Consider the following 12,210-nt stretch of genomic DNA (forward strand, 5'->3'; position numbering starts at 1 on the left):
GTGATATTTATTCCTTATTTTTCTTTCAACCTATCTTTTTTGTTTTATTCTTATTTCATAGAGAAAACTTCTGATAATTTTTGTACTGAGTAAGCAAAGAGGACTGTAAATAACAGTTAAAGAATCCCCTGGAACTATAAACTCTCCTTGTTATTCTTTGATTTCAGGTGCACTGATATGGCTCACATTAACAATTCTAGGGCTTCTCATTACCCAGAGTAATTTTTGTTGTTTTATATTTTTGGAAAAGCTTTAGTGCTGTAAAATAGTCATGCAGCCCTGACAGGTTTGGCTCAGTGAATAGAGTGTCCGCCTGCGGACTGAAAGGTCCCAGGTTTGATTCCAGTCAAGGGCATGTACCTTGGTTGTGGGCACATCCCTGGTGGGGGGTGTGCAGGAGGCAGCTGATCGATGTTTCTCTCTCATCAATGTTTCTAACTCTCTATCCCTCTCCCTTCCTCACTGTAAAAAATCAATAAAATATATATTTTTTAAAAAATAGTCATGCAATACACTGTCAGATAAGTTTTTATTGACTTACTACAGGCCCAGTGCACAAAATCTGTGAACCCTTGAGGGATGTCCAACTGTCGAGTTAGGCCCGATCTCACATGGAATCAGGCCTAACCTGGCAGTCAGACATCTCTCTCATAATCTGAGACCGCTGGTTCCTAACCACTAGCCTAGCTGCCTCCCTAATTGCCCCTAACCACTCGCCTGCCTGCCTGATCGCTCCTAACTGCTTGCCTGCCTGCATGATAGCCCCTAACTGCTTGCCTGCCTGTCTGATTGCCCCTAACCACCCCTGCCTCCCCCCAGGCAACCACGGTGGCTGCCTCTGCCTTGGCCCCACTGCTGCGGCTTTGCCTGAAAGGTTGTCCAGAAGGACATCCAGAATGAAATCCGGGAGGTCATTCGGCTGTCCAGTCTAATTAGCATATTATGCTTTTATTATTATAGATGATACATGTATACACCTGTTAAACCACCACCACAATTAAGTTACAAGCATGCCCATCACTCAGAAACAGCCACATCTTCACATGCCCTTAGGAAAATCCTCCCTCCTGAACATAAACCCTCATCCCCATCACTAGGCAAAACCACTGCCCAGCTTCCTGTCACTGTAGAATAGCTTGCATTTTCTGTCATTTTACATAAAAGGATCATACAGTATGTAGACATTTTTTTGCCCTCTTTCACTCAACATATCTCTTTTCAGATTCATAACATTCTTGTATGTATTGATAGTTTATTTCTTTTTATTGTTCAGTAGTATTCTCTTGTATGGATATGTTAAAATTCATTCATCATTCACCTGTGGACAGACATGGTTTTCAGTTAATGGCTATTATCAATAAAGCTATTGTATGCACAAACTTCCATTTTTCTTGGGGATAGATATAGAAGCAAAATGATTACTCTGCATGGTTAGTATTTGTTTAACTTTTTAAGAAACTGACAAACTTTTTCAGTGATTTACCATTTTACATTCCCACCAGCAGTACATAAGAGTTCCAGTTGCTCTACATCCCCACCAACACTTGAGATGTTTCGTCTTTGTAATTTTAGCCATTCTAGTAGGAGCATAGTGATATCTTATTGTGGCTTGAATTTCCACTTTTCTAATAAGTAGTGATGTTGTTAATAATATTGTATACTGTGCTTATTGTCATCCAAATATATATTTTTTGATGAAGTGTCTCTTTAAATTATATCATTTTTTCCTTTTAATTGGGATGTTTGCTTTTCCAGTTAGTAAGATGTTTGTTGAGTAGTAAGAGTTCTTTAAATAGTCTGGATACAAGTCCTAAATCCAATTTGTGATTTGCAAATAGTTACTTCCAATCTGTGACTTGTCTTTTCATTCTACTAAAAGAATGAAAAGTGTGCTTTTTCAAAGAGAGGAGTTCTTAATTTTGAAATACAATTTATTATTTTGATATCTGGAATGCTTTTAGCTGTTCTCACCTTCCATCTCTTTTTTCGTCTCTGACTCTTTCTCTTTGTATATCTTCTGTATCTCTTGTTCCTATTGATGCAGAGGAATTTACAATTAAGAAATAAAGACCATGGGTTTAAGCAAACGCCAGCAATACATGCATTAATTCAATTTAATCTTATGACCCGTATAACAATCATTATAGAATTAAAATAGCTCTTTGATGCTTTTTGTCCAGTATTTCTAAACCTCTAGATCTGGTAGCAGGAGTATCCTTGGTTTATACCTTCCTAAGGTCCCTTAGCAGGATCTCACTGGTGATGGGAGGACTTGGGGCTGGTTCAGGTCTGACACCAATGTCAGGAATGGGTTTCAGTCCTAGGGATGTTCTTTGGGAAAGATGAAGTTTTAGTTCTAACTATCTTACTCTGGATGTGTAGAATGAAGCAGGCAGATGTGGAAACCAATGTTGCACATTTTAGAGCTTTCATTGTACCATATTTCATATCTGATGCTTTGAGACCAGATGGTTCTATGTCAGGTGTCTTTGATGGATGTACCAAACATCCTGAGAACTGAAGTCCTATTCACTTAGGGACACAATAGGACCCTATAATCACCACAAATACCAGTTTCATGAGTCTGGGTTATGTTATTTGAACCCCCCTAATTCTAATACCACAGAAGGTGCTGAGTTCTAAAGACATAGGGCTTTAGAAAGACATCTCACTGAATCATATGCCTTTGGATTTCATTCAGTGTTTATAACTTTAGTTTTTGGTTTTCCCTTCATGAGGAACTAGCTGACTGTCCTTTTGGCTTTGCCCACACCCCACCTAGACTTACCTTCTCCATGTGCTTCAATATTCTTTGTAGCTCACTCTCTTGGATTTCTCTTTCTCTCTCCATCTTTTCCTTCATCTGGGCCATAGTTTCCTGGAAGCTTCTCTCTTGAGCCTCCATTTGTTGCTTCATTTCATTCAGTGTCTGTCTTCGCAACTTGTCTTGTCTTTCCGATGCCTCTCTCTTGGCTCGCTCATCTGTTCCACAGTGGTTTTACAGAGTTAAGAAAATAAAAATTATACCTAGCTATACCCTTCAAAGATAAGAGGAGCTCCTAAAATTATTTTTAAATGGCAGTGAGTAATCTCTCAATATTCTTACCAGCAATAGGAGCAAAACACATTTCAGAATGTGATGGAAAGGCATTGATTGCCTGAGAAAACAATGAAAACTCACCTGGTTATTTTTGGATTTAGTTGTTCTAATCCTTTTGTGAAAACACATTGTTTCAAGAAGGATTTGTTCTCACACATTCAGGGGCACTGCAGGAACCTACCATACCCTCTATGATCACAGCCCTGCCCTGTACCTGCTTGAGCCTTCTCCTTAGCAGTGAGGGCCTTGTCAGCCTGCAGGATGCATTCCTTTGTTGCAGCCTGTGACTGATTGAAGTTCAGGAGGGCCTCCATTGCCTGAGGAAATAAGGAGCTAAGACTCTTCTTGCTGGGGAAGTCAGTGTTCAATAAAACTAAAAATTTGACTCTGTAAATGCTTCATCCTTCATAGCATCCAACAGTGGTTCCCTTCCTTCTGGGGCCACAATTAAAAATCCAACAGCTTTAGTTGGGGGGAAAAACCCTATTTTGCAACCCTAGCTTCTTCTTAATGATGCCACTTATGGTAGTTCTACAAACACTCCTCCTCAATTGTATGCAATATCTATACATATTTTTTTTCCTTCTCACTGATGCTCATCTACCCTTTCTTTACTCAGATACTACTTACCAAAACTTCAACTTATAGCTTCTACCTCCTCTTCCAAGAAGCTGTGTTTAACTTCCTCCTGAGATCTGACTGGATGCCAGGTACACAGACCTGCCCTACCAGCTCTACCACTCGCTGGAGGTATGTTCTTAGGTAACTTATGAGCTTCTCAGTTCATTTCATTTCTCAACTGTATTATAGGGATGATATTACTATCTAAACTCATATTATTCTAACGATTAAAGTGATAGTCAATTTAAAATATCAACAGAAAAGTGTACTTGGTGTAGAAAGTGTGTGCTCAATATATATCAGACATTATCATGATCATGATCATCATTATCATCGTCACTATTGGTGTATATTTATATGATAAACATTATCCTACCAATCTAAATGACTATATTTCCTTTTTTTAGGTGAGATCATAAGCTTCTTCAGAACATTGTTTCTTTAATTGTGCGTTCCTTCTATACAGTGCTAAGCTATTACATTGTTTCTAAATGAAAGACACGTTCTATTTCATCTACATTCCTGAAAATAAATCTTATGTTTGGGAAAAAATATTCTTGTTTATTTAAGAGTATTTAACTAATTGTGGATGTAAAAGATAAAAATGTACAGATATCACCATGCTTTTCTATCTCTTCACATGTAGTCCTATCATCTTAGATTTTTCAAAAGTACCCACAAAACCTCTGTACCCCCTCATTTTATTCCTCACCTTCACTCCTTTCCTGGGTATTAATTCATAGGACCGTTCAACCTTGATCATTTCCTCTGAGTAGAGAGTGTATCCTCCAGGTACAGAGAAAGTTCCTTTCGAAATGCCTTCCATCAGCGGCTCTGAGAGCTGTCTAAGCTGAGCCTGGCAATATTTGAGAGATGCCTCTTCATTCTTCAGCAAGAAATTTTCCTTCTTTTTCTCTATGATGCCCTGCCACAGAAATGTGGAGAAACCCAAAGGAAAGAGGCTGTTATAAAAGAACAAAAGGTCCAACTATAATCCTCTTGGAAGAAATAGTTTAATGCCATCAAGGTGGACTGGAGCATGGAACCACATAGACCATGCTCAGAAAGTTCACTGTAGTGCCAGTTTAGACCAATTCCTTGTGTGAACTGTGGAAACTTCCTCAATTCTCTTGGGTTCTGGCTCAACATTTGTGAAAATATGGAACTGGTAGACATGAAATCTAGGGTTTATTTATTTTTTAAATTGAGGTATATTTGAGATATATTATATTGGCTTCAGGTGTACAATGTAATGGTTCGATATTTGTATACCCTGGGGCCTTGACATACAAGTTTAACTCATTCCATGATGGAGCTCGTAACTCAAATTACTCATATGTCAAATCACTGTGACGTTCACTGTGCCAACTAGCGGTGGGGAATCTGAAGCTGGCTTGTAACCCGAATTTTAGCTCGCAACTCAAAGCAAAAAATCGGCCGAGAGACGGCTCATATCTCGAAAAAAACTCGTTAGTCGGGACACTCATAAGTCAAGGCCCCACTGTACATTACAAAATGATCACTGTATTGTCTAATTATTGTCTGCCACCTTACATAGGCATAAACATTGTTTTTTCTTTGATGAGAACTTTTAAATTCAATTCTCTAGTAAAAATCAAATATGCAAGCCAGTATCATCAAGGTTCCTTTATCGGTCATTAGAATAACAGTGGTCCATCTATCAATAATGAGCAATGGAAAGTTCAATATAACTGAAAGTAGACTTTCCTCTGCAAACTTGGATAGTTATGGATAAAAATATATACACAGTAAATCAACTGTCCACTAATAAGGTAAGTGTTCACTGAACAGAGTTTTGAACTCCTCATGAATTAATTTAATGAGGGCTTGATTGTGCCAATATATTGGGAAAGAATTTTTTTGCTAAACCAGAAAAATTATAATCATATTAATTTTCTTCTGTATGAAGTGAGAGTTTTGTAACTTGTACAATGGTCAATGACAGACTCAAAGACAAGGTGGAGGTGTTTATATTGGGCAGACTTATGTTGTCCTCAAGAGTTCTTTCTCCTGGTGTCAATACATGATAGTCTGTAGGCCGATGAATAAGCTAAATATTGATCATCTGATAAGATTCTTATATGGCACTGGCCCACTTTAAGAAACGAAGATTACTCAAGTGGGCATACCTAAACACGGGAGTATTTTTCTCTAGTTGGTAGCAGAGAAGTAGTGAAAAACATTAGAAAAAAAACACAGGTACAATGCACCATTGCTGCCTTGAAGATGGGGAGGAGTTCCCATGACATTATATTAGTTTTAGGTGTACAACATCTGAATCTTATTTTCAGCTCTTGGTAAACATAGCAGAGCACCATACATCTTGTGCTAGGAACTCACCTGAAGAATAGTGAACTAAAAAATTATGTGTTTTTGCAAACTGCTAATAAGCACATGTTAATTTGCTTTGCCATAATGGAAATAAAGAGCCAATCCTTCAGGAAAAGGATGAATTGCTGACTATAGATCCCAGACACTCACGTGAATGCAAACTTCTTTTACAATGGGAAACTCATGAACTATGGGTCAAAAAGGAGATGTTTAAGCGTTAATCTAGAAGAACAGGAATGAGGAAGGATATATGCTAAGACATATTACCATAAGTTTCTGTTGGAACTCCCCCTTGTCATCCTTGAAGGAGTGCTCCATGAAGATTGCAATGGCTTCCTTCTCACAGGCTGTGTGCAGGTCCAGCAGCTCCTGCAGCGTGTCTGTGGGGAAGTTCACTCTCTGGGCCATCTGGTCACTGTAGTGGTCGGCTGCCTTCTGCACGGCCACTGAGTTCTCATGCTCAGCCAGAGTTATCTCTGCATTTTCCAAACAAGGCACTGCTCCACTGTTGATGGCATCCACATAGGCCTTTGCCAGAGTCCCCATCCCTGAATGACACAAGATATTCAGAAAATGGACAGGAAGTTCTTACTGCACCACAATCTTTAGATCATCATTCTAAAAAGAACAAAAATTATATTGAATTTAGATTTTTGTTTTCTCTTCCTTTACTCCCCACCTTCCTCATTGCTTTCATTGTTGTCTCCTTCTCCGTTATATGTTATATACTATAAACCTACTTCCTTGTAATAACATCATCATATCTCCTATACACTCTCTCTTTTATGGTTCTCAAATTCAGCTTATGATAATATAAAGTTAATAATTTCAACCAATATATTCAAAGGTTTCCTGGGACTTTTTCCCAATTGAAATACATTTTAAAAGAGTTTATTTACAGGTATATAAAGTAAATAATTTGTGGGTAAAATTTTCCAATGAAAATTTGGACCCAGATAAAAAACCAAAAATTTCAGGATAGTGACTGAAATATTAAATCAAGCCTTGGCCCACCTCATTCCAAGGCACTGTATGTCTGCTGAAGTGGTATAGTTCCATGAATCTGGCCCTGTACATAAGGCTATATGTTACGTTTTCTTCTCAAACTCTAATGAGCTTCCAGTGGCTTTTGTTCTGCTATATATTTTTTCTAATTGGTCTTATCATCATCATGCAGATTCCTATCAATAGCAGCTTGTGCTTATGTCATTAGTGTATTAGTTTCATGAGATACAGTGGGCTTCAATAAGCCCTCATATAGGAAAAGTTTAATGAAGAAACATAGATGTCTATGTGTGGCATGAATCTCTGCTTATCCACATCACATGGAGAAGGAAACAGAACTACTGACAAACCCTGAGTACAATCACACAGAATGAACGACTGTGAGAATGGAGACTCACGATTTCCAGTGACAATGATTCCCTCTCTGAGGGTCTTGGTTTTTGCATCTCTGAAGATATAGTTACAGAAATGTTTGGATTGCTCCCGGAAACTGCACTCTAGTTGGTTTTCTGACACTTCCTCCATCTGCTGTAACAAGTTTATGTTATTTGTAGGGCGTTCAAAAACAAAGCACTTTCGCTTGGGAAAGAACTTCCTGATATACTTTCTAGGCAAGTTGGATCGCGGGATTTTGGAAGTCTTGCCTGTACAGAAAAAAAACAAAAAACAACAAACAATAACACCAGCAATGATCAGTGAGATAATCTTCAGGAAAGGACATACATTTCTAGGGTTCTTTGCATCATTGTAACTGTGGTGTTTGCATATCTGCTTCTATTTAATCATGAATATCAGCATAATGTTAATCTCCAGAAAACAGATTTGTTTTTTATTTTTTGTGCAAAGACCGGAATAAAAGAAATAAATACTTCTGAGGAAGAAGAGGAGGCATGGAGACATTCATCCCATCTGAAGAAACTTATGATTGTTTTCCTTAGCCTTTCCATGGTGTCCAATAGCTTGACTATTATTTAGATATTTGCGAATGATAGATTAGTCCTAAACATTTTCATAAATACTTTTAATATTATAGTCCTTATGTCAGAAATATAATGGGGGTTCTAAAGTAAAAGTCAAATATTTCCTGGCAGATACATAGCAATTTATGATATTGTTCGAGCAGACATTACTCAGAACAGTAAAGAACAACTTCTAAAAATCAGAGTAACAAATACAGACCATATAAACATGCAAGGTTAACCTAATGCCACTTAAAGACCTCACCTGTTTTGTATATCAGATTATATTGGTGGTGACAATGTCACACTAAGTAATTCTGGGCATATATCAGCTGTTCCATAAATGATTCTTGAATGAATAAATAAATTATTAAATAAGCAAAAAAATGTACATGCTGCCAGGTACCACCCATTTTTCTCTCTGCTAAATCTATTCTGTGTAATTACTTTATTCTATTAACATGATAACAGGCTGCAGAATGAAGAGAGTGATGTTCTAAGAGAGAGATAATGAATGATTTGACAGTCTTACTGGAATAATATGTTCATTTTGGGGGCTATTAAGATAGACAACATGAAGTATGTTTAAAAAAATAAGTCATTTGATATATTTATGATCCTGTGTTAACCATCTTCCACAGAGTTGGGCATTTTTCTCCAAATAGAAGCAGAAGAGCTCTAAACTTAATCAGAATACAATTATTTCTTCCCCAAAACGTCTTAGCACTGGTTCTTATCCTCAAATTTTTTTCATGGTGTCAATTTTCCTAAACTCTTTGGTACAATGTTGGCTATTCCATTTCCTATGCCAGCTTAAATTCTGGTCACTTGAGTTTTTTCAGTATTTATAACAATTGAAACCATACCCACCTATCATACTCATATCACCATTGGCACAGGCTTCAAAACAATAAAAAATAAAAATTAAGTTTAAGTGACAAATGACAGGGCTCAGTTGATTATATCCAGCATTGGGTTTCATTTCTGGCAGAATTGATCACCTTAGATGCATTTACTAGTACATGTTGCCATGTGTGTTTAAACCCCAGCAAATCATCACTGGAGGTCAGAGATTGCCATATAGAACTTTATATTATGGTCCACTGGTCAGAAATATAATGTGAGTTCTAAAGTAAGAGTCAAATGTTTCATCCTCCACCACCCAGACCGTCCTCTGATACCTGTAACCAACTTCAAGGCATTCTCCAGGTACTCATCTTCAGTGATGGTGCGTTCATCAAACATCAGCTTCAGCGTGAAATCCCGTACAACCCAAACAAAGTCTGGAAAGAAACTTATAAACTCAGCTGAGTCACCTACTTCACCAGAGCTGGGAAAGGATTTTGCCCGGATTAGCTTTGTTAGTTTAGTCACATAGCTGGGATCTTAGCTAAGGAATGAGAGGTGCTCCACACCAAAATTTCCAGATCTCAGAGGGAAATAATTTTTATGAACATTTCCATTCACCCTGTGTCCCTTTCTCCTCAACCATGATTACTGACATGAGGAAACAACAACAAAAATACTCTCAGTTACATTTCCATAGCCTCCATGACACATGGAGGTTGGGTTCCTGGAAGGATACTGCAGCTGCTCCAGGGCCTGGTGGTTGATGGTGCCCATGCTGTTGTAGACAAACATGCTGCTCAGAAGCACGGCCAGGGCAAAGATCCATGAGTCATTTTGTGAGTCACCCTAGAAAGTGCACAGAAGGGAACTGAGGTGTCTTCAATTTATTCATCCATTCAGTTGTTCATGCACTATGTCAGCTCTACTATAACTGAACAGCAGGGCAAATAACATATATTGTGAAGACAGTGATAAATTCAAACCTCATTTTGGGTATTCACATTGTCATCACTCATGGCCCAAGTTCCTTAGCTATTAAAAGAAGTAAATGACACTGTAAATGTTTGCAAAATGTTTAAAATAGTCCAAAGAACATAGAAGTATGCAATAAGAAGTGGGTAGTGATTTATTTGCCACTTTCTCTTGACCACAGGCATATTTGGGACACAAATGCTAGTGAAGTAAATTCATCAACTTCTCATTGTGCATCTAAAAAAATGCCAGATAATGCATTGACTTTTGTGGATATAAAGTTTCATAGGGCAATCTCTGACCTCCAGAGATGACATGCTGGAGGTGCAAATATACCTGGCAACATGTAATTGCATCCAAGGTGATCCGCTCTGCCAAGAGTGTAACCAATGATATGAAATAAAAGACATGAAACTAGACCACCAACTTACACCATACACAAAAATAAACTCAAAATGGATAAAGGACTTAAATATACTACAGGAAACCATAAAAATACTAGAAGAATCCAAAGGCAACAAAATCTCAGACATATGCCAAAGCAACTTCTTCACCGATACAAATCCTAGGGCATTGGAAACTAAAGAGAAAATAAACAAATGGGACTACATCAAAATAAAAAGCTTCTGCACAGCAAAAGAAACCATCAACAAAACAACAAAAAAGCCCACTACATGGGAGAACATATTTGCCAATGTTATTACTGATAAGGTTTTAATCTCCAACATTTATAGGGAACTCATACAACTCAACAAAAGGAAGATAAACAATCCAATCAAAAAATGGGCAAAGGATCTAAATAGACACCTTTCAAAAGAGGACATTCAGAAAGCCAAGAGACATATGAAAACATGCTCAAAGTCACTAATCATCCGAGAGATGCAAATCAAAACAACAATGAGGTACCATCTCACACCTGTCAGAATGGCTATCATCAACAAATCAACAAATGACAAGTGCTGGAGAAGATGTGGAGAAAAAGGAACATTGGTGCACTGCTGGTGGGAATGCAGACTGGTGCAGCCACTATGGAAGACAGTATGGAGTTTCCTCAATAAACTAAAAATGGAACTCCCATTTGACCCTGTGATCCCACTTCTAGGAATATATCCCAAGAAACCAGAAACACCAATCAGAAAGGATATATGCACCCCTATGTTCATAGCAGCACAATTCACCATAGCTAAGATCTGGAAACAGCCTAAGTGCCCATCAGTAGATGAATGGATTAGAAAACAGTGGTACATCTACACGATGGAATACTATGCTGCTGTAAAAAAGAAGGAACTCTTACCATTTGCCACGGCATGGATGGAACTGGAGAGCATTATGCTAAGTGAAATAAGCCAGTCAATGAAGGAAAAATACCACATGATCTCACCCATTTATGGATAATAAAAGACCATAATAAACTTTTGAACAATAATAGATACAGAAGCAGAGCTGCCTCGAACAGACTGTCGAACTACAGCGGGAAGGCCGGGGAGGGTTGGGGGGCAGGAGGGGGGGTAAGAGATCAAACGAAGGGCTTGTATGCATGCATATAAGCATAACCAATGGACATAAGACACTGGGGGGTAGGGGAGTCTGGGGGATTGTCAAGGGCGGGGAAAAAAAAAGGAGACATATGTAATACTCTTTGTAATACTTTAAGCAATAAAAAAAAGAGAAAAAAATCCTATATAATAAAAAAAAAGAAAGAAAGAAAGAAAAGACAAAGGGGGAATGCAAAACCCTGAAAAATTACTCTATGATTTCAGGCCAAGAAGGGATTATGTCTGAGTGAGAAACTTTCCCATTAGGTTGAAAGTAGCTGGGCTTTGCTCTAAAGAATGGGAAGAATGTGGAATTCTGGAGAGAAGATGACCAGGCTGTTGGTAGGAGCTACAGAAGCCAATCAGAATCGCCAGAGAGTGTGTTCATACAAAGGTACTACATGTTATTTTATTTGATTGAAGTGATGGTTATGTGCATGGTAGGAATAGATGATGTGGCTGAACATAACATTCAGGATAAATCATAAGCAACTATGCAATAGAATTGGATACTGCTAAAAACCCTAGAGTTGTAAGGACAGCAAGTACTTCTGCTATCAGTTGACAGTTATGCTTTGGCTCCTATCTTATCTAATAATAGACAAACATGGTAATTAACTGTAACTTTGCTACCCTTCCCATTGGCTAATCAGGGCAATGTGCAAATTAACTACCAACAAAGATGGCGGCTAATTTGCATACATAGACAAAATGATGGGAGGCAAAAGGGGAAGGATGGAAGAAGCCGCCTGCGGGTGTCAGAACCCAGGTGGCAGCCAAGAGCCGCGAGAACTGGGCCGCCTTTGCCGGCCCTGGG

At 38.3% G+C, this 12,210-nt stretch overlaps 1 protein-coding gene across 1 annotated transcript in view; it reads right to left on the minus strand.

The window, feature by feature from the left end:
* LOC102436238 (guanylate-binding protein 4) overlaps positions 1–12,210 on the minus strand; it is a 37,639-nt gene that overhangs the window by 1,061 nt on the left and 24,368 nt on the right. Inside the window, exons 4-11 of the mRNA XM_014449356.2 lie at positions 9,623–9,732; positions 9,219–9,415; positions 7,477–7,722; positions 6,341–6,621; positions 4,434–4,646; positions 3,315–3,417; positions 2,789–2,982; positions 1,972–2,032 (exon numbers count right to left, since the gene is read on the minus strand). Coding sequence (XP_014304842.1) covers positions 1,972–2,032; positions 2,789–2,982; positions 3,315–3,417; positions 4,434–4,646; positions 6,341–6,621; positions 7,477–7,722; positions 9,219–9,415; positions 9,623–9,732 — 1,405 coding nt within the window. The remainder of the gene's footprint in view (positions 1–1,971; positions 2,033–2,788; positions 2,983–3,314; positions 3,418–4,433; positions 4,647–6,340; positions 6,622–7,476; positions 7,723–9,218; positions 9,416–9,622; positions 9,733–12,210) is intronic.

This window comes from Myotis lucifugus, unplaced genomic scaffold (genome assembly GCF_000147115.1).
Source record: "Myotis lucifugus unplaced genomic scaffold, Myoluc2.0 scaffold_1144, whole genome shotgun sequence".
NCBI lineage: Eukaryota > Metazoa > Chordata > Mammalia > Chiroptera > Vespertilionidae > Myotis > Myotis lucifugus.